At 40.4% G+C, this 23358-nt stretch overlaps 1 protein-coding gene across 2 annotated transcripts; it reads right to left on the bottom strand.

Moving 5' to 3' along the window:
* Positions 1 to 1611: 1611 nt before the first annotated feature.
* Positions 1612 to 20685, bottom strand: RLIM (ring finger protein, LIM domain interacting). Of its 2 annotated transcripts, none has more exons than XM_074882396.1 (4): positions 20511 to 20685; positions 9694 to 9882; positions 8766 to 8849; positions 1612 to 7909 (listed from the first exon to the last, which is right to left on the bottom strand). In XM_074882396.1, exons 2-4 carry the CDS (start codon positions 9860 to 9862, stop codon positions 6375 to 6377), a joined length of 1788 nt encoding a protein of 595 aa, XP_074738497.1. In that variant the 5' UTR covers positions 9863 to 9882; positions 20511 to 20685; the 3' UTR covers positions 1612 to 6374. The 2 variants fall into 2 exon arrangements, with proteins under 2 accessions (XP_074738497.1, XP_074738496.1); XM_074882395.1 differs by lacking the exon at positions 20511 to 20685 and adding an exon at positions 12588 to 12618.
* Positions 20686 to 23358: the final 2673 nt, after the last annotated feature.

The following is a 23358-nucleotide window of genomic DNA, read 5'->3' on the forward strand; positions in this document are numbered from 1 at the left end:
TTATTGTAAGGGTTTAGACAGCCACAACAGAGCTCAGTTTAGATTCATTATATTAAAAGCCCCAAAACAGGTTCAATCACAGTTGAAATAGTTGGGAAGGGCAAGTGAGCAGCAGCCAGCCTTTGCTTTTCTCCCCACCTATTTCCAAACACTCAATCCCACTGAGGAACGGTCAGAAGAGCTCTTTTGGAGGTGAGAAGCCCCTGAATGCATGATTATTGCTGCACCCCATTGCTCTGGGATGACAGGTTTGCCAAACACAACCTTTTTCCTCCCACCCAGCAGCAGGACCGGCAAAGCAGCCAAACACACTCCCATGTGAAGGTCTGGATCTGCCACGGAAATACACCCTGAAGAGAGGAGTAGGACAATGTAAAAGGTTACAGGGTTTAAGCACCGAGAGGGAGGAACAAGGTTATATAAAGTTTTACAGGCCAGAACAAAGACCTCAAATATATTAAAGAAAACAAACATAGGGATGAAGTCAGCCACACATGTGCTCCAAGGTTGGTTTGGATTCTTCAAGCAATTTGGGGGTTGATTGACAGTTTTTAAGGAACAAATACAGGGCTACCCAAACCAAAGGACTTCCTACGGGGAGATGCGGGGCTGGACTCAGTGACCTGGCAAAGAGCTCCTGGTACTGAAAGTGTGGGAACCACTTCATGAATGAAATCACCAAAATAAAAGTTAACACGTTAAAGACTCGGTTTCAGATTGAACTGTACACTCGCAGAGCAAGATAGACCACGGAGTTCAAGATGAAGCATGTACGAATGTGGAAAAAACCCACCCTTATCCAAGAATTCTCCCCGTGGAGAGTGAAGCTGGAGCAGAATCCCAACTCAACGCATCCCTGGAGAAGCCCACGACTTTCCTCCTTACTGAACAGGAGCATCACTCACAGTGCTGTCAAGCATCAGCCCAGCTGTGATACTGCTACCCACTGCCATGGCACCCAAAACACCGGGCATTGCGTGTTTTCAAGCTATAGATCAGCTCCCTAACCCCTTCTTTTTTTTTTCACTATTAGCATGCCCCTCTCAGGTTGCCGCTCCCACTTCCCACTCGAGGAATGGGGTTGAGGTGAGGGAAGCACTGGTAATAAAGGCTTCCCATGCCCTAAAAAATTTCCTTCCCACTCAAGTAAGCATTTGCACGTACATCAGCTACTAATTTTAGGATGAAGTTTTTAGGCATATGTGAGAGCTTCTCCTGAAAGCTGCTGAACACTGCAAAGTGTATTTCCAGGGAGAATCTGCCCTGACAGCTCTGACCACTGGGCCCTGGTACTCATGGGCACCCGAAAAAGTCACAGCTACTACTTGAAAGACAACTTGCAGAAACTGCTTTGGTATCTCACATTATCCACTGACAGATTTACAGAAGTCTGGGACATAGTGAGATTTATTGCTTCAGTTTTATGTACTAAGGAGCAATAAATTCTTCCAAGAAGTTAACTCTATACCATTCCGACTCTTTTCTTTCTGCCCAGCCTCAAGGGAAAAGGCGTATGGAGGAAATAAATTCCTACCACATCTACCACCGTTTACTCCAGCGCATTCCCACCACAGGAAGAATAAACCCAAGGAGTGATGATCAAGCACAAAATGAACACTTCATGCATTTTATTGAGTCTATTTAAATTTGCATTATGACATCTTACATAGGGAACAAACTCCTCCTAAATGTTAGCTATCAAATCTGGTCAAACTGTTGTCCAATGACCTCAGAGTACCATTTTGTATTAAACAAGTCCCGTATAAACAGATGTAAAGCACTGTACAAAAAAAAAAAAAAAAAAAAAAAAAAAAGAAAACTGTTACATTCTCAGTTGAATTCAGGGCTTCCCAACCAACAGCCTTTCTAGCAGGCAGTGAAATTCAGGAAGGGGTCTTGGGTATTTTTGCTTAAGGGAACAAAACCAGATAAAACAATCAAAACAAATTCAACGGTATGTTTCCCCATAAGAAAAAGAAGGAAAAAAAAGAGATACCTCATATCAAAGAGGTTGGGAAGCCCTGGTATAACAGATGCAAACTTCTTTTTTTTTTTAACACAACACAACTTATATGTACTTTGGGTAAGTTACCATTGATTCTGTTTCTTCACCCTCCTTCTTCCCTTCCTAGTCAAGGATAAACAAACAAAAAACCTACTGTATGTAAGGGTTGGAAATATTTCTGAATTTGTTAGAAATTCCCTTACCATGGCTCCAAGCCAACCCTCATCCAAAGCACCTCCTCCTGGGAGAAGGCAGAGGAGCAGGCAGACGTTTCCACCACGACAGCTTCATCAGCCCCACACTTGCATACATACCCTTACTCAAGCAACGCGAGCCCCCGCAGGAGCAAGGATGACCGGTGAGAAAACTGAGACATCAGTTACACAAATGTACGCATTAATGAAAAGGATCCCAAATTAAAGATAAGGCTGCGGCTAAACTGGCAAAGCTGGATGAAACTTTGTATTGCAGTGTGACGGTGAAGATCACACTGGGAGATTCAGAAAACCCCTCATCGCACTGCTAAAAGTCAGAGACTGCTGGTCAGCCTTGACAGCATTTCTTTTCTCATCTTCCCATTAGACCCTCATTATTATGAGACCACTGGGAACCATCTCTTTGTGTAGGCAACCATTGCAAGATAAACATCGACTGCAGATATACCAGGGAAAGAGTCCTGTGGACTCTCCACATTTGCATAATCCAGACAAGTGACAGGAAACTGGAATGACAGTCATTATGGTCCATTGTGCCACCTTTGGTGGGAAATCCATTCGTTTGCAAGTTGACACAATGGACAATTATGGCTCCTTCAAAACTGGTACAGTATCATGTCAGTGCAGCTGCTGTGCCTGCACATCAATACTTCTTACAAAACGCCTTTCAACTTCTATTGAGTAATTTCTATGCATGCAGTACCTACACTAATCAAATCATTTTAAAAACAAGTCAATTAACTGCCTACAAGTTCTTTGCAAAAATCCCAACTTGTTCAAAGAAATAAAAAAGTGCATGTGGAAGGGAAATCTAAGAAACCCCAGGAATAACTCTTCAGTCTTTTAACAGATAAAGCCCTGATTAAAAAAAAAAAAGCAAGCACCCACAACTTTGTGCCAGTTCACAATCTGAGTTAAACTATCAAACACACTCTTAAATAGAAAATACTGTGCGTTCTTCTAGGTTTTGGCCTCGTGACTGCTTTAATTGCTGTGTATGAAGGTCCTGCGGGTACAGGTCTGTCCTGTCAGAAAGGAATTAAGCTCACATGCCAGATATATACTCACACCAGGAGCCTGGGTGGTTTGCAGTTTGAAAAAAACGCGGTAACTACTGAGGCAGGCAGTAACAAGGAACCTCCTTCAAAAATAAAATAAAGCAACAGCCTTCAATGCAAAAGGAACCATGCTGCTCTGAGCGAGGAGACAGTGACCCTGGCTTTGAAGGAGGCCGAGAGAGGCTCCCACACGGTGGCACTGTGAACCAGGCAGCTGATGCAACAAGGCTGTCTGCCTCTTCAGACTCCTCATTTCTACACAATCAGGCCTTTGAAAATAACAAAACTAGCCATTTTAACCCTTCATATGGCTACAAGCATGAGTCAAGCGGCCATATCCCTACTGTAATACCAAGAAAGCATAAATTGAGGGAAGTGCTAAGTACAAATGCTCAATACCAAAATGATTCATAAACTTAGTAAGGCTAACCATGAACCTTGTTAAATTAGAATGTCCTTCATATTTTGTTAGCATATGAAGTGTTAATATTGGCTTTTCCTAATTCCAATCTAACTTTAAAAGAATACAAATTGAATTACCACAGTGGCTGATATGAGTCAGCTACATAAAGAGGTCTTTGCTGTATCAGCAATTTAATTTCTGCCAACTCCTCCAGACATCAGACAACGAATCCCCAGCACCTTTAGTGTTGGAAACGGTATATAAAATACTGAGAACATTCAAGGTCTTCTGAACCGAGGTTAAATTATTTGTTCTTGGTAGCATTTGGGAAACCTCCAACATTTTATTAGTTGCTATTGTTACAGAAAGATAAAATGTTAAGGCATGCCACTATTAAACTATTATAAAGCTGTAAAGTTGATTCTACCAATGCAAACAGTTACTGGAAACTCAGAACATTAAAAAGAAAGCTATGCTGAATGACAGTATCACAGCCGTGCTTCACACTAATCAGCACTAGTGGGCTCCTTTCTTTCTGGTCAACAGCCTTAGTCCTCATAGATTTTAAAATCTAACATGGTATTCACATAGAGAGGGTTTTTTCCTTCTAAATCTATGCTCCAGCAAGTCATAAAGCTACAGGAAGCTGCAACTGATAGCACGTATTTGCTATGTGAATGCTACTGGAAGAAATTCAGAAGTGTTATTTTGTTGAGGAAATTTTGGCAGAGTCCAGCACCTGAAATTAACAGCTAACTTCCAATTTTACAGTGATGCATGTCAGAGGGCAAAATTTAAAAACCTTATTTTTCTGTTCATAAAGAATACATGTAACCCCTCTACCACAATGGTGAGTCCCAAGCTCAATAGCCAGTCAGGGTTTCCCACTGAACCAAACACTGCAAAACACACACGTAGAAAAAATTTGGAATTTTGGGACATTGTGGAATTTTTAAGTAGCTGATGAGATGGTAAAATGGCTTAGAGCTGATATTATAGTTTATGCAACCACCACTATAAAACATCAAAAATGTGTTTTAATTAAGAAAGAGATAGGCCAGCTTTGGTTTTGTCATCTGAGGAACAAGCAACATTTCCCATATAGCCAGCAAGAGCAGTTCATATCACTTCGTAACTACTGCCCTGGAGTTGAAATAAATATTGCTTTCCCTGTTGCAATGTAAGCTAGGAAAAAAAATATAATCATTAGAGAATAAAACAAAGAAGGGGGCATTAAGGGTGAAGGATGTTTTCCCCTGACTGATGAGTTGAGGTACATTTTAATCTGTCCAGTAGGAGTATGAAGAGTTTGGTTTTTTAAAGTTATTCTATTCTTAGAATTTGCTACACATTTAAGTGCACTCCCACAATCAATTATAATTTTCAAATTTTACCTAACACACTCATGACCTGTTTTCCAGTTAATATTTAAGTTATTTTTCTGTGACATGTGAGTCACAGGCTACCAACATGGATATATCAGCACGTTCACTCAACAGATCCAGATATTACTAACATAGCTGAAGCTTGTGGGGAATAAAATAAAAAAAACCCCTGTCAATACTTGTCTGCTGAATAGTTACACAGACTTGCCTCAAAAATTGAAAGTAAAAGGTGATAGAAAAATTGGGCATAAATGTCACTGAATGAACTGGTACATACCGGTTTGTATTATTACATATTAGCAACCATACCAAGAAATAACCAGCCATTAGAACAGTTTCTAATTTTTATCGTCTTTTTTGGTGGCATTACTGAGCCAAAACACTGCAATTATAACATTTAATTTCTGGGTTTTTTTAATGCAATTAAGATGTCTAATTCAACTGGTTTTATATTACAGTAGCTGTTCACATAAATAGTACAGATATGCACTGCTCTTGACAGGTACACAGTTACAAAAGCAGCTCTCTTGTATTTAGTTTGCTCTCTGTGTGGTGGGTTTTGTATGAAAAGCATTCTTGATTTCTAAGCATGGTACAATTTTAATTCTTAATGCATTAGTACAACAGTGCATTGGAAAAGTACTGAGCTTCTACAAAAAAGCTTTACAATTTTAAAACAGATTTTTTTTTATTTAAACAAGCATAGGCAATTCTTATATTTCCACAACAAGATAAATATCCCAATTAAGCTAACAGCTCATCCTACAGCGTGCCATAGTGATGGGGAAAGGGCTAACATTAGTGTTATTTACAGAGCCATGTCCAATATTAACCCAGTATGAAAATTAAAAGTATGTTCAAGTGTGCAGTTAAGTTCATATTTTTTCAGATAGTTGGATTTCTTGCAAAAATTCCTCTACAACTCATGTACACTTAGCTGGGATGACTTCTCAAAGAACTCCTCATAAGCACAATCTTGAGGACAAAATATTTATTGGACTGGGATGGCAGGGGCTGGGTGAGGGGAAGAACTTAATACTCTTCACAAAGAAAAAAATATTTTTAAGTGGGTAGTTGTCTTTGGACAAGTGAAATTTAACACCCAAACCAACTAGATCTTGAAAACCCCAATTAAAGAAATTTTCCAATTTTAAAAGCTTGAATCCAGAGAAAATGCTTTCATGAGGGAAGATTCACTCCAAGTCATTACTATACATTGAGGTACCACTCAAAAAGTGGCCATAAAGGAAGTGACTTCTTTGCCCATCACTATCACACTAGCTGCTCGGCCATAAATTCAGATCTCATTTAGACAACGCTCTCTCTGTTACCAGAAGCTAAGACTGCTCTGCGACAAATGGGACAAGTGGAATTTTCTGATAACCAGCGATCAATGCAGTGGACATGATACTCGTGCGAACAAGGCAATTTACGGAGCTTGTTGCCTTCCGTGTACTCTGTAATACACACACTACAGGTTTTCAGAGCATCGCTCTCACCAAAATTCCTCATCGCTAGGTTGTCAATTTGTTCTTTGGTGAGTCCTCTTGGTTGGTCATCATCGTCTTCGTTTAGTAGGAAAAATTGTGCTAGGCTAAGGAATGGTAGAGAACCACTTTCTTCAAATGTGACCGACCCCCTTGTATTCCGACCTTCCCGTCTGGCACCAGATGTTGAGCCACCTTCATTACCACCTTCATACACCTCCCCTGAACTAACATCTGCACCTTCATTGCTTGAAGTACCTCCAGCTCCGTTCTGTGGCTCAGAGGCATCCACGTTCTGATTTGGAGTTGGGCCACTAGGATCTGCATCACTATCACTATACATAAAGTAACTCAGCTCTCCGAAGCCTGTCATTATCTGCCTTAGCATAGTCTGAATAGCAACTGATGTAGTCTCACTCAAGCCTGTGTTTAAGATCCTACGGATAGGAATCCTAATGGTACTGACATAAGTTCTCACTCCAGCCCGTTCTGAACGTGAAAACGTGCGCCTAAACCCTCCCCGTTCACTTTCATAAGTGACTGTGTTGTTAGGTGTCTGGGACCTGGACCGAGTTCTGTTGGCTATGCTGTCTCTTTGCCGATATTCTCCTGGACGAACTCTTCTGACCTGAAGATCAAGTACTATGGTAGGAGGCCTCTGCCCAGGAGTTGTGGACTCACTGGTGCTGTTAGTTTCTGAAGAGCCTGCTGCTTGAGGAACAGGTCTTGTTTCAGGGGTTGAAAACAGAACTGCATTTTCACTTGGCATCTCAGTTCCCACTGTATGCTGCCTTAATGTCACATGCTGCCTAGTTCTAGAGCTTCCCTCAGCTTCATTCACTGAGGAGTGGTCAAGTGTTTGAGATGATGTATTGTGATGAGACCTGCGAGGAGCCTCACTCACTGGATTAATAGGTGACCTACTTCTATCAGTCCTAGCCCGTGTTCTCCGCTGTTCTGGACTCCTACTTCTCGCTCTCCTCTGCCCTCTAGGAGGGGAAGCTTCCTCAGTTGTTAACTCCTCTGAAGTGCTCCTTTCTGATCCAGGCTGCCTTACAGATGGTGATTCAGACCTTGGAATTTCAGAGTCACTTTGGCCATTTTCCAAATCCTCCCCACTGGAAGGCTCTACAGATGGCTCATTCTCAGTTTCTGGATTTGTGTTCCCATTATTACGGTTGACATTTATTTCCAAACTGAATCTGAAGTCACCACTATTCGGGTTAGTCCGGCTCACTGCTCTCCAAGACTGGTTTCCTCGTTGCCCACTTCGTGTTGTATTTCCAGTCTGTCGGACTGAATTAAGCCAGTCTATTATAGAATCTCCATTTGAAACATCTTCTGCGGACTCTGCACCTGCAAAAAAGACAGGGAACTACCAAAATTAGAGTACTGAGCTAATTTTGGAGTGATCTTTTCCAAGAACATAATTGCTTAGTTTAACAAGTGACAATTTAGAAGTGCTTAATCCTATCAAGTGCTATTGTGGTTTCACACACAGCATCACAACTCTTATCTACCAGAGCTCTTTTAAGGGAGCAGGAGTGGACGTTTTTCTAATATGTACAGATAGGCTGCAGCCATTACATAGCAAGCAAATTGTCAAAATAACACATATTGTTTATCATAAGTAAATGGAAAGTCACATTCCAGGTGTCATAACACATCAATATTCTGTGTTTTCCTTTCCAAACAATTAAGTAATCTATCGACCACTAAATAGAGAACTAAGTTTGTCCTGACCCTTCCCCTGAAGAATAGCTTTATAGCAAATCTATCTCACTGAAGAATGAACCCCAGTGGTAAGCTTCAAGCATCTTCCACCAGTCTTTATAGAAGAGTGATAACAAAAGCAATACAGCATCTTTGGAAGGGAAGAATGGCAAATTTAAAAAAAAAAAAAAAAAAAAAAAAAAAAAGAGGCATTGCCAAAAAGCATCCCAGAAGGGAGTAGACAGGAAGGCAATCTTACAAAAAAAAAAAGAGAAACAAACCTAAATGAAACTTTATCTTGATGCAAGTAACAGATGTGTTATGTGTGAAATCTGTCCCAAACTGACCTCTGCAGCAGATATCAGACATAATGTTCACTTAAGTTTTGAAACAAAGCTCACCTTGCACCTGCCTAGGCTTAACTTGTTCCACTCCTGCACTCAAGTTAAGGTCCGTATGGGGTGCTAAAGTTAAGAGTTTTCACAAATACTGTATATACCTCTATTCTCATCACTGTTTTGCTGTGGCGGACCTTCTTTAACTTGGTGTAGCCTTCTCAGCAACTCTTCTTCAGTAATTTCACCTTAGAAAATAAGCAAAATTTTCCAAAAATATTTCCAAATCATATGTATGGCAAGCATTATCAAAAGCTTCTAAAGAAGGTACAAGCCACTGCTTGTCTTTTTTCTAATTAAATCCTGCCATAATGAGACTGCCAAATAGGTTGCTAAGGGGAAGTTCAGACACTTCAGCACCATTGTCCCAAGTTAAGTTTTGCTGAAACTGAAAGATCCAACAGTTTCAACCTATTCAAGACAGATGTGCTTTCTGGTTCTGTAACCTCTACAACTTATCAGCAATTTTCATCATCCTATACCAATTAAATGGCTGTCCAGAGTAAAATATTTAACATAACACCTTCACAAGCATGAAAAAAGGTTTAAATTAGTTGAAGTCATGTTTTAAATTAGAACTGGTTTGAAATAGATATCATCCTATAAAGAGTCAAAGTAGTAAGTCAATTGAAAACTGACATAAAAATGCCCATGCAGAATCTCGCACCAGACTACTTATCCTAGTTACAAACACAAAATTTTCACAGAGATGCTTAAGGCAGATTACTTTTCAATCAAAAATGTCTAAGGGTCCATATAACTGAAACTGGGTCAACTCTGGGTGTTCCCACCAAGTTATGTAAACACTAGACTTTTGTAACTGATGAATCCACATCATCCTAACTACCTCTCCACTAGTCAGGGGACTGCTCAAATTTGAGTATGCACAAGTTAGCAAGAAGCTACTTCCTACCATGGAGCACAACTGCAGCACACAAACTAAATGGGTGAAACAGTTTCAGGAGAACAGAAAATGACACAAATCACCTACAAGCAATTCTAGTAAGATGTACATACACAAGCATTACCTACCTGGTGTTCCCAGCAAATTGTTATCTCTCATAAGCCTGTAGTCCTCTTCACTCAGGTTGTTTACAAACTGATAGAAAGCTTCTTCTCGATCTAACCGATCTAGCTGACTCTGACGTTGTGCTTCTGATTGATCAATATTTCCTTTATCACTAGAATCTGAGCTTTCCATCTTGATGAGTGGAAGAGTACCTAAAAATGAGAAAACAAACTCTTCATCCAGTGTAGTGAAATACAGCATAAAATTTAGGCATGTTTAACCTGTACTACATTCTTCATTGTTGTCTTTAAAAGGGGGCTGGGGAGTAGTTTGCTAATGAAGCTTCAGTTATGATGAGGTGCATAACCACAGGGATCAAAAATTAAATCATTCTCAAAGCATGAACCTCTTCAAGAAGTACAAAATCTATGCCCATCATTATCAAATACTCAATAAAGCAGCAAGTATGAACATGTGGAATATCATCTGCCCTAACCCTTAGTCCATCTACACATTCACACAGTTGACTAGATGTCCATGACTATCTGCTTTTTAGGATAAAATATTCCTAATACTGCAACTGCCTCACAATGCATGCCTTACAGTGCCATAAAACAGTGCAGTACAAGGCATAAGACATCCTTGATCATGCTCTCTAACTCTAAAAAAACCCCATGGGATATGTTCATTACTTCCTCCTGCCTGCTACAAGAAACACCCTCCTCATCATCCAAGTGAATTTTAACAGAATGAAGTGGTTATGAAGAATTCAAATATAGAAGATGGAAGATGCTATGGAACACTATGTGTGAAAAAAAAAAAAAGGCTATAAATTTCCTCAAAAACAGTTTGTAAAATCAACTGTATAGTTTTATGTCAAGAGAAGAATTTGCTTACACGTTTCAGCATTTACTGAATTACTGATGTTGATGACTAAAAATTCCAGGACAAAACTCCACAGTGTATACCAGCTATAACTTCTGCTATAAAAAACTCTCTTCTATATTGCATATTTTTAAATACAATACTCTCCTCATATCGTTTTTCATTTGGATAAGATCTTTGTCAATGTGTGTCTCAAAAAAAAATGATCAATGAATACCATGTCTATATTTGATAAATATTATAATAAAATACATGCAAATGCAGGAGACATTCTGGCACTAGTTGCGCCATGCAAATATATCAAATGAAGTTAGAATAATAACTGGTTTCCTTAATCACTGTGCCTCGCTATTCACAACATCAAGAATTTTCCTGTACAACTGGTAGAATCTAGTTACTCAGAGAGGTGATTAGCAAGCTAATCCTCTGCATGCTAAAAAGCTCTGCAATAACATCCCCCATCAGAAAACATTCCTTTCATTTAAACCATACTTCATGTGACATGAAAATACTGGAAGAATAAAGCTTTTCTGCTTCTCACTGGAAAATTTCCAACACTTAGACATCTGTCTAGTGCAAAAAGCATCTTTTTTTGGTTTGTCAGCACAGCTGTCAAGTCAAGACTGCCCACAGTTTACATCAGTGCTTCTCCACAGAAGAGCAGCACTGCATGATCTCCAAGAGTAGTTTATTTCAGCTGCTGTTGTGAAAATTAAAGTGCACTGACAACCTCAGTGTGTAACAGTAGAAAATTCCACAGGATAGGACATCCCATCATTGCAGACTTGCAAATTATAAAATAGCTACTCCAATCCTCTTTGTCTTGAATTCTGATGCAGTAGAACTTGTTTTTAAGTTAGTCATATTAAGGCACAAATGGCTCATGCCTGCTCAATAATACAGTATGCAAGGCTACTGGTATTATTTGGTTCTGTGAGTTTCTGCTATTTTACCAAAGAAATTAGGCTTATTTTTCACCTTTTTATCAGTAAGCATCAGCAATCACTAGGGTTGCTACCATTTCAAATGGAAGCCTATCAGCTTTCTCTGCATTGCTAAATCTCTGGTGCAATCTAAAGACTGCACAGCCTGCCTGAAGACTCGCATGTGACGTGCTGTCAAACACACCAATAAATGAACCCACTCACAGCGAAAGTTGCACAATGGTTTCAGCAGGTATGTTCAACTCTGACTGGGCTCAGTTATGAAATCTCAATCTGTATGCCCTTCACATCTCAGACATACTTCTAATGAGAACATAGCTTGCTTGAAACTCAAACAACTTTTTACAAGCTTTCTGTAGCAGAATTATGACTCCAAGTAACTTCACTTAAAGACATACTCATTCTAGAGAAGATACCAGAAATACAAAGACAGGTGCTAATTTTAAAAGAAACATCTGAACAAAGCCTCAGGTGGAATGAGAGACCTGCATCCAAAATAAAACTCTGAAAGATGCATTAGTTCTCTGGGGATACATACCAAAACTCTAACCAGCAATCCCTTTTTTAGGGCAACAAATGAAACAAAGTTGACAATGAGATTAAGAAAATAAGGAAATGTAATAAGTTGCTAAGGGACAGGAGCAGCATAAAGTTTTGTAAAACATTTTCCCCAAAATGACTGCCACCTTGGTGTTTACTAACTTTAAGACACATAGAATGTCTTCACAAAGATGGCAATATTAACATATTCATAAGCATTAGATGGATTCTACAACACCTTTTAAAAAAGAAAACTGCATTATGCATACAAGGCACAACATTTGTTTACTGCTTAAGCTTTGAAACTTTCCTTTTAACTGCAAATTCCAGTGCTTGCAGGCACCTTAGCTATATAATGCCTGTTTGATTTAAAGACCTTTGCCTATTCCATTTCAGAAGATGAAGGGGCACTGTTCCTGATCAAGGAAAAAGGGTCAAAACAAGTGAAGGTGGGGGGAGTGTGTGGATCTCTTCTTTACCAACATACTGACATACGCTTTGACATGTGATCCTTTAGGAAATGCTCAGAATAAGTCAGTCAGTCTTACTTATTTCCAAGTTTGCTCCTCTCTTCTCCATCATCTCGTTTCTTCCCTCCTAAACCACAAAATCAGCTATTGATCAAGACTGAAAGGATGCTATTGCTAAGAAAAAACCCTCAGAGGTGGGTATTTAATTAATTAGGATTTAAGTATTAAAATTATTTAATCTACATAATTACTATTTATTAATAATTGGCTACTTATTAATTTACATTAACATTATTTATTATTATTAATTTACATTAGGAATATTTCTACTAGTGACAAAATCACTGTATTTTCCTATTGCAAGCTACTGTAACACATTATACTAGCCCACTGTACCCCAATTTCATGCTGCTTAGCTTCGATGTCCTAGAAATGCTATGTATCTTTATGGGATGTTTACACTGATGAAAACACAGATGGCAAAGAAATGCATAAATGCGCATCAACACATTCTCCCTGTCTTACTGTTGACAGCAAATGGGATGATACTCTTCAAACTAGAGCTCTGATATTATAACCAATAAATGGAAAATAGGATTTCTACCCCAAGGCTTCTGTTACTTTCTATCTCTTCACTGTCCACTCAGCTCATTGTCCACATTGTCCATTTTAAGCTTCACCTCCCACACCACTGCAGAGCACTACATTACCAGACTGAATTTACTAGAATATCTAGACTACTACTGCCTCAGCATGACTCCATAGGTTCCATCTGGCTGTGCAACAGGATTTCCACAGTGGCAGTTACTATGTTACCTCACTCCTATTTCAGCATGGAAAATGTTGCCTAAATAACTTGAAAACCTGTCCCTCATTCCGGATTCTGCTCTCAGCTCATACGCTACAGAAAATGAAGGCTGACTTAAGGAGTCTGACTACAGTAACACAGGGAAACTTGATGAGGGAAAACCAACAGGTATGCTATTAAGTTACAACAAAATAACCCACATTTGATTATCTAATAAGCAGGTAATCTTCAACTGTTTCTTCCAGGCGTATAGTTCAACTCAAAGTAAGACTGTTCTTATCCAAGTTAAAAGATTCAGAATTTCCTTCTTTAGTGTCCTTCCTTGTCAGCACTGAGTTGACAAAGGGTGGGGAAGGTCACATCTATGAGCAGGAAGTTCAAATCTGTCGATTCAAATCTGTCGATTATTGCTAACTTCAGCTGAGATACCCAGCAATGAAAACCTCTTTATGGAAAACAGCGAGTGGAAGCACCTAAAGGTTGCACAAAACAACAGAATCATGGTTAGAATAAACAATTTTCTCCTTTAAAAAAAAAGGAAATGAAGGGAAATATTCTTCAGCAAGCTGAACGCCAAGACACATTAACTAGAGTGAATCTTAATTGGTGTTCCCATCCTTCCACAAGTCAACAAAGTATCTTCCCTGCAATTATGCTTCAACAGTCCTGGCGATTTCAGAGCACAAATGACTGTCTCTCCACTGCTGCCAGACTGCAGGAGCAAAACCAGTAAGCCCACAGAAGGTATTGTTGGTTACATTCTTTTATTGAAGAGGAAGTAATGCTATGCTCTTTTGGATAGAAGCAATTTAAGAGTACCAGATATTCCTTCAGCAAAGTTATCATTCTTACAGCACAAGAAGTATTCTACATTTTCCCTTATGCCAAGTCATGTGTAAACTAAATCCAATCAGCCAGGAATTTACTACTGCTTAAAAACAATCTAGTGGGGCAGCAGGCAGTGATAAAATACTTGAGTTGTCCATTTACCTTCAACAAAAACACTGTGTACCTTCATCCTGCTTAGCATTTACGGACTACAGAATTCTTTCCAGAAAAAGTACTAATGGACCATAACACACAGTGATAAATCACTAGCTCTTCCTCCTTCAAAAATGTGACATCTGTATTGAATACCAAGACACTACCTCAGCCTGCATTCCTGATTTTCTAAATTTAGAAAAATTACATAAAACATTAGAATTCTCATTAAACTAGGTAAAATTTAGAAGATCTGAGAAACTCAGAAATCACTCATTTGCAGGGTTAAATGAAATAACAATACCTTAAAGTTATAATCTTCATTAGATTTATGGGACAAGCCTCAAATTTTAACAGGCACTGAATTAAACTGCAGCAACAACTCAGATGCTCACGAACTAGCTGTGCAACAAAAATTTCCTCTAAAATTCTCTCCATCTAGGTGTTACCAGTATTTCAACGTTACATGAGCATTCGTAGTGCCCTGTATGTTAGGAATGTTTCCTGAATTACCTCACGTCCCAGCAACATAATTAATACCTTTGTATAAACAAAAAAGATGATGGCAATATGAGTGTTTCATAGATGTGCTCAGCAGAAGGCTAATTTCTCATTTATGATTCATAACCTCATCTTAATTAGGTACTTCAACTGGTAGAACACCTTGCTTACTTCCAGCCTGCAGAAATTATCAAACCCTTTGACTAAAACAAGTGACTCAGTAGTGGAAGCCAGAAATACTTATTTTCTGTTTCGGGTTGATACAAGATTAACTATTTTTTCCTTCCATGCTTTCACTGAACATACCTCAAAGACATTTTAGCTCTACAACAGAAGTACAACACAGCTGTCTGTTCAAAGTGCTTTCCATGAACTCTGACTTCAGCAGCTCTAACATACCATCCCGTTTGGCAGGACTAGCCCCAGCCAGCAGTCTCTCCAATTCCATTTCTCAAATGACACAGGAACAGCAGCTAGAACAGGCAGTTCTGTTACCCCGTGGTCTTTAAGCACAAACAGAACCAACTTCACGTGCAGTATCCATCTGACCCACCCCACCTCCCAACTACTAGATTTTCCTATTAGACTTACAAGTTGAAAAATAGTTTCCATGCCAGTCAGTATCCAATTTCTCAATACTCAAAACTACAAGTAAGACATAACAGAAACTACATTTTCATCTTAAATATTTCACCGTTCAAGTCTGCAAGCTCAAAAGCAGAAGCAAAAACTGTTAGTGAATCCTATCATTAAAGGAAAGAGATACCAGAAAACAGTGAAATGAAACAGCTACCTATTTGCATTATACATGGAGCTTCGTTATGTGAAGTTGTTTTTTTTCTTTTTGTGCAGGTGCACAAGCTTCCTTTTGTGACCACACCAAAGGCTTTGATAGCATAGGTACAATTCACTCATCCACATCTTAGAAATAGTAACAAGTAACAAACTTTCAAAGTTGCATCATGAATTTTGGATCTACTCTTTTTTTTTTTCCCTGCTAGTCTTGCTTTCTGTTGACACTGTGATGAACAACAGATCTATGCTCTTACTAGATTTCTACAGTCACCACTTTTAAACACTCAAGAACTCCCTATATCCTTTTTGCCTCAAAAAATATCATGGAACATGTAACACTTCTGCAAAGTTGGAAGAAAATTTTGTCTTCTATGAAGTGTTCCCTGTAAACTGCTATAAAATTTAAATGATCTTAACAAGGGGTGTTAAGCATCAATTCAGCTATTTCACTACCCCAGTGTGTTTCAAAGCAAAGGCTGTAAAACAAGATGTCATTCTGAACATACTTTTTAAACAATAGAAAGCAGATGAATACTTTTGCAGAACAGTTGCAGAAAATTCAACAGAATAAAAAAAGTAAAAGAGAGAAAAACATTTCAATAGAACCAACTGTTGAGATGGAGAGAAACACTCCCAGATGTACTATCAACTCCTGAGAAGTCAGAAAGAAGTGAAGAAATAAAGGTACAGAATCCCAGCAGTCTCCAACAGTCCTCAGTATCTAAGGCAGAGTAGCCATCTTACTGTATAAATTCCCAAATCAATGAGATCCAGTTAAAGAAGAAACAAAACTCACTGCAGTTTTCCAATGGTATCTTCCATATGAAAGGGTAGAGCTTAGCAATTCCAGAATACTGAGAGCATGTGGAACGAAGATGGAGCTCTGAAAATAAATTGCAGTAAGAACTGCCAAAACCCAGGGCTTCACATTTTATCATCTGCACTTACTAAAACAACACTTTTCACATACAAGTTAAAAATAAAATTAAGATAGTACTGCCTTTTGCCCTCAAATTCAGATGATATCACAGAAGAGAAAGCTTAGCATATACAAGGTGTAACAAGTTTCCAGCACTGGAGTCCCAAGAAATTATGCTCTTTTGCCCCAGAAGTGAGCTTCCTGCTAGGTCAGCAAGCAGAAGGCACACTCTGAAGCTCAAAGGAGGAAGTAACACTGCACAATTAACACAATTAACCAGTGTTGACACTGAGAGACGGCAATATGAACAGGATTGACATCCAAGGAAGTTGTACCCACAAAACTACACGATGACCATCACGTAGTGTTTTGATTTCTGAAGAAACAGAACTTCTGCTTAGTGAAAGCACTAAGCCAACCATAACTCATTGAATTTCAATTAAAAAAGAAAAACCTATCTGTAAATTTACTACTGAATCTCAATGTCCCCACAAAACTGCTAATATAGCTACTACTGAAAGTAAAAGGCTGTCGTGGTTTAAACCCGGTCAGCAGCCAAACACCACACAGTTGCTCACTCACCCTTCCCCATCCTGGGGAATGGGGGGGACAACTGGAGGGGTAAAAGGAGACTCGCAAGTCAAGAACAATTTAATAATAGAAATAAAATAAAATTAAAATGATAATGATAATAATAGAGTACAAATGAGTAATGCACACCCAACCACTATTGCTCACCACCCGCTGACTGAGGCCCAGCCTGTTCCTGGCTAGTGATCCCAGAGAAGTGAGAATCCCGAAACCACAATCCTGGAAGCAAGAGCGAGCTTCCCGATCAACCCTCATCTATATACTGAGCATGATGCTGTTGATATGGAATACTCTGTTGGCCAGTTTGGGTCTGGTGTTTTGGCTCTGCTCCCTCCCAGCTTCTCATGTACCTGCGCACAGGCAGGACATGGGAAATTGAAAAGTCCTTGATTTCCTAGCAGCAACTCAAAACATCAGTGTATTATCAACATTCTTCTCATACCAAATCCCATACTGAACCCAAAACACAGCACTATTCTAGGTACTAAGAAGAAAAAAAGTTAGCTCTATCCCAGCCGAAACCAGGACAAAGGCCAATAAAACAATGACAATCACTACAACCACAACCCACACAGGAATTCTGATACATGGATTTTTGTTGCTGTTGATGTCTAGTGCCTAACAAATATAGAAGTGGAAAATAAAATTAAGTAAAATTTATTTTAATTTAAATAAATATTTGTAAGACTAGAATTCTATTTCTGATGATATACCAAGGCAGGCAAGCTCAAGCATTTTAACAAGACTACGTGCACATATATCTCGCATATTGAAGAGTGCTCTAAGCAAAATGTTTTTAAGTTACTATGGAGAAAATGCGCACTGACTTTTCCTACATATTCAGTTATCATTAGATGGTTTTCTGAGACCATACAATTCTGCAGACCTCCCTGAGTAAAAAGCTGAGCTTCAACACTGCATATCAGCAAAAAGTTACTAACAAGTACCTCGTTAATATAAACCTCAACAATTTGAAGGAGTCACAGGCTTGTATGTTTCTTATGGTCCTAACTGCAGTCAAGAACCTGTGCAAAAGCAAAACGGAGTCTCTGTGATGCTTCTGGCTATCCCTACTCACCATTCAAAGATCCTGACACTAAGTTATGACACTACTACACTGTTTAGAAGTACTGTTTCTGAGATGCACAAGGCCATCATAAAAATATCTTGAAGATGGAGATGCTGACGTTTGTTTTACCCCTTCAAGGTTAATTTTTGCGAGCTCAAGTTAATCTCAGTCTTGATGAAAATTTATCAAATCAAAAAAACTTAGATAAATACCAAATAATCTTGTTTGGATTCAAATGTTTTAGTAATTGGACACTGAGTTCTCTACAAAAATATTTAGAACAGTCTAGTAACATCTTAGGCTACGTCAAATTTGACTTAAATGCAATCTTTAGACTCAAGTATACAAAGTCATAACATTTTTTTTTTTTTAAACAGCCATAACAAAGTACAACACTTCCACTGCAACTAGAAGCATTTTATTAATATCAATTATTCTGATACATTCCCATAAGGAAGAGGAATAAACGAAGAAGCTAGGTGGGTATATTAATATATAGGTGTTTTGAAAACATTTTCATTTAAGGATCACACTATCTATTCCCCTAAAAATACCAGTACAAAAAAAAAAAAAGGACACATGTAGCAGAGACCAGACACTTGTAACACTGTTTTCCAGTACACCTTGGCATGTCTGTGAATTCAGTAATTTGGAAAATAAATATGATACAGATGACAACCCCTACATGCTTGAAAAATGCTGCTGTGGTTACTTCAGCGACAAACATTATGTAGTCAGAATTGCTGATGAAGAGAACACTGTGGTTGTTATGCTTTAGTGGTCTAACACAACAAGAAGCCCTTAATTTTATAGTGTGGTGTGTTTTCCATTGTCAGTAACAGGCAAGACATAATTCCAAGCCATAATTCTTTTAATTCCAAAATGGTAAACCTGTAAAGGGAATACAGTCAGTTTAACTGCTGGTTTGACCCCTACAACAAAATTAATCATCTGACTCTCAATTAAGATCATTAACTGCACAAGAAGCAGACAACTTTTTTTTAAAAGACTTGACAAGTCACTGCAATTAAAATTGAGGGATAAATTGGTGTCAGAGCTTCTTTAGCATTTTGACAATGATTTTCAACTTGAAGTTAACCAGTACTGCCAATACGGACAGGGAAAATAAATCAGATGTACGATGGTACTATTGGGCACAATCGAGTTTGAATTCTTGTTTACAAGCTTCTCTGCATAAAGACTATCTTTCTGAAAAATGGTGAAACAAACAAAACTTATTAAAAAAAGAAATCTGTATTTTGTGCTGTGAAACCTTTTGTCAGGCTCCTTCTACTACACCTGAAAATCAAGCACATAACAAACCTTAATAACTACATTATATATGTAGTATTATATACAATCTGATATTGCTCCTCCATTAAAGCAGATCACTGAAAACAAAGTAATAGATCTAGCTGGACTTGACAATGGTTTTGAAGCACAGTAAACAGAAACCTTAAATGTCAACAAACAGTATTAAAAAGGGAAGGAAGAACTTGCATGGGAAACTAAGGTGACAGAGCAAAAATGACGAGATTAACTGGAGAGAAACTAACAGAATGGGAATAGCAAACATCACATGTTTTTAACAGGTCACAAGCTGATCAAGACCCTTACAACAGACACGGTGAGATACGAAGAAATCCTCTTGCCTGTCTCCCACAACAAGGCTTCTTGTCTCAACTCACGGGAAGAACAGACTGAAAACACGGTCCTGAAGAGCTGTGATTTCTTAGCTAGGCACTAAACAGTATGGCGAGGCCCAAGATAGCGGCTGTAATTCCCCCCCACACTCCACCCCTCCAAAAACGGGCTAGTTTCAATTCCTCCCCCAAACCAAGCAGATACCTAGAGAGTGAGTGGCCCAGCAGCCCCCCCCGAAGGGGGAGCGTAAAACCTCCCCCAGCTCCAAATGGAGAAACAGGTTCGCCCCGCTTCAGCGGGAGGCCCTGCCACACGCCCCGGGAGAAAGGCTAAAAGTCCCCAGGGTGGTAGAGCCCAGCCTATCGGGAGGAGACGGCGGCCGAGAATCCTCGCAGTGCCCCGGGCACACCCGCGCGCAGACCGCCATCACCGCCCCCAGCTTCATCACGGCACCCCGCTCCGCCTCTGCCGCGGGGCGGTTTCGGCCTCCCGAGCCCCGCGGAGCCAGCAGCCACCCTACCCGGGACCTCGCAGTCCGCACGGCGGGGACGCAGAGCGGGGGCAGAGGTACCCCGCGTCTCCCGGCTGCCCCCGGCTCCGGGCGGGGGCCGCAGGCGCCGCCGCCTCCCCTGGGCCTGGGCCTCTCCCTTCTCCGGGCCATTTTGAGAGTCCGCCTCCGGCCTCGATACTCACCGCCCGCCGTCGCCGCCCGCCGCCGCCTCCCCAGCTCTCGGTCCACTGCTCTCCCCACTCCCCAGCGGGCTCGGTCCTAGCTCGCCCCACTCCGTCTGTCCCCAAACAGCCGCAGCGTCGCCCTCCCTCCCCTCTCAGGCGGCCATTTTCTGCTCCATTGTTACCAAGAAACGGGGGCCCGGAAGCGGCCGCCGGCAAACGGAAGTGAAGGCGCACGCGGCTCTGCGCAGGCGCCGCCCCTCCCCCTGGGGTGAGGGAGGGGGCGAGCGCGGCCCAACGAGAGGAGTGTGGAGGACCGCGCGGGTAGAGCGGCCCCAGCGCCACAGGGGCGCCGCCATTTTGAAGAGGGGCAAAGGCCGAGGGCTGTGGCCGGGTGGCATGGAGGCGTGGTGGTTGTTGGGGCCCTTCGCGGCCACCCCTTAGCCCACAGCCTCCTGCTGTCCCGGAGGGACGCGGAGGGTCCCTGGTCTCAGCAGTGCATGCCTATGGTGCCATATACCCACAGGAGCCAGGCCTGTCAGTGTAGGGGGCCATTTAACGTCACCTCATGGTGTGTGCAGGGCAGGGGTGCCAGCACTTAAGGCTGACAGTGGCTGGCATTTCCAGAAGCCAAGTCGACAATTGGCAGCAAGTACTGGAGGCTGTTGGTGGGGACATTCATTCTCCTTAACCCCCAACCATGGCAGGGTTTCCCCTCTCACACCAGGTTTTCTCTGCTGCTTAATGTAGCATTGTGTATTAGAGACAACAGTCGCGCTATATAAAAGCTAAGATATACTTGTTTTCCAATATGAGCCTTAATTAATTGAGCACTGGACTTCCCATGTTCTGTAAGGCCTGTTCTTTGGTTAAATTTTTCTGCAGTTCTACCCTTCTCACCTCTGAAACTATAAATGGCAGCTGTGTTACCTCCAAGGTGAGCCCATCTCCCTCATGGCCTTCTGGCAGAGAATTGAAATCAGAAATCAGTGAGACATATTGGGAAGAAAACTGTGGCTGAAAAGAAATAGGAGAGAACCAGGAGAGAAGAAAAGACAATCTTAGTTTTGAACCCAAGGGGGCTTGTGCCATACTGAGTATCGGTGCTAGTTTAAGGAGAGGGAAAAGTTAAGGCTCTGCAGACTTGTCTCCCATGGAGAACAGAAGGGATTCCCACAGAGTTTTGAAAGATCCAATTTTAATGCCTGAAAAGTCTATCTTGCAAAAGACTTGCAAGGAAGTCATCTTTGTTTTCAAGCAAGATCCCATACATAGAGAAAAAACATACCTCTGAGGATTTACATAGTTTCAGGAAGCCCACAAGACGCCTTTGTTTCTCCTTTTGGCGGTTTATTATAATGGATTACTGTCAAGTTTAGGGGTGGGTTGCATTTCAAGGTTGTTGAAACATAAATGTGTAGAAAGATACAAGCCCAACTTTCCGTGTAAATGAAGTGTTTTTCTATATTCACAGTTTAAATTTCTCCCTTCAGACTTGAGAACTCCAAAGCATCTACAGTGTTCATCCTAGAGAGAATGGAGGGTCAGGTACAGGGCATATTTCTCATCAGTTTTATTTGCCACAGCATGGTACCAGGAAAGGAAGTAGGTTAGAAACTCACTGAACTGAAGGCCATGATGCCAAAATCATTAGTAATGGAGAGCAGAAGCAGTCCCAGTTTCATCTGGAGCAGATGTAGCTTCCCAACTATATTTTTGTTGAAATAACCAGAACATAAAGCATGGAAGTTTATTCCAGCTGCAGAAGGACAGATGGTACGGCATACAGTTGGAGTGATGGAGAAGTGATACCTAATCCACCATAAAACTTGCTTGCAGCAGGTTAATCTGTTATGTTTTTAAAAGCAAATCGGAGTTGTGAGTGTGAGTTGAGATCAGATCAGTCCTTTGCATCATTGCTGCAGTATAGGTCCTGTATTACTTTTGGATATAATGTAGGGTCAAACCATGATGTAATAGCTCTGGTTTGACTGTTCAGTGTGAGTAAAATTAAAAAAAGATAAATTAAGAAGAGTAAGTTTAATGTCACAAAGCAATTTTGCAGTTTTAATGAACCAAAATATTTTTCATTGGAAAGGTGCCTTGTTCCTGACCCACGACAAACAGATCTTTTTATGTAGACAGTGCTCCTACCTCTGACACATTCCAGTAGTTGGAGAAACTGTATCCCCTGACGAGAGAGACCCTGTGTGTGTATGTACACTTTCATTTTTGGCAGACATCTTTGAAGCAGGCAAAAATTCGTTCTGTTGTCAAACATCAATAATTCAGGGAGCAGATGATCGGCACACAATTGATCCAATTTATCATGGAAAGCCTCGTGCCGACAATTGATAAGACTGCCACCGAGTGTGAGTATTGGCAATTAGTAAATCAGCAGGACATCTGTCAGAGTGCTCCAATGGCAGACCTCAAAGAACTGAAGAAATAGGAGGCAACGTGACTGCGACAAAGTGATTTATGCATGAAAGTGAATCCTGTCTTTTCTCCTTACCTTCTCTGAATACCAGGCAAGGTCAGAGGAGGATAAAAGTGGCTTTGTTATACACCAGTAACCTACGCAGCAAAATGTTAGGGATTATTGAGCAAATGGGAGGTGAAGCATATTCTACTATTTGAACAGAGAGCTAAGATGATGGTTTATGTTCCTGGAACAGCCTCTCGGTGTTTTATGACATCTGACAAGTAATTTTGTTTGCTTGTCTCTTTCTTTTCCCCTCAATAAAATACTTTTAATTGATTAATCTTACCAAAAATCTTGAAGATCATCAGATGGCAATCAACAGAGGAATAAAACATGTTATTCTTTAGCTCCGTGGGTGAGTTCAGACTCTTCAGGCAGATATTT

The sequence above is a fragment of the Strix uralensis genome, chromosome 13, assembly GCF_047716275.1.
Source record: "Strix uralensis isolate ZFMK-TIS-50842 chromosome 13, bStrUra1, whole genome shotgun sequence".
NCBI lineage: Eukaryota > Metazoa > Chordata > Aves > Strigiformes > Strigidae > Strix > Strix uralensis.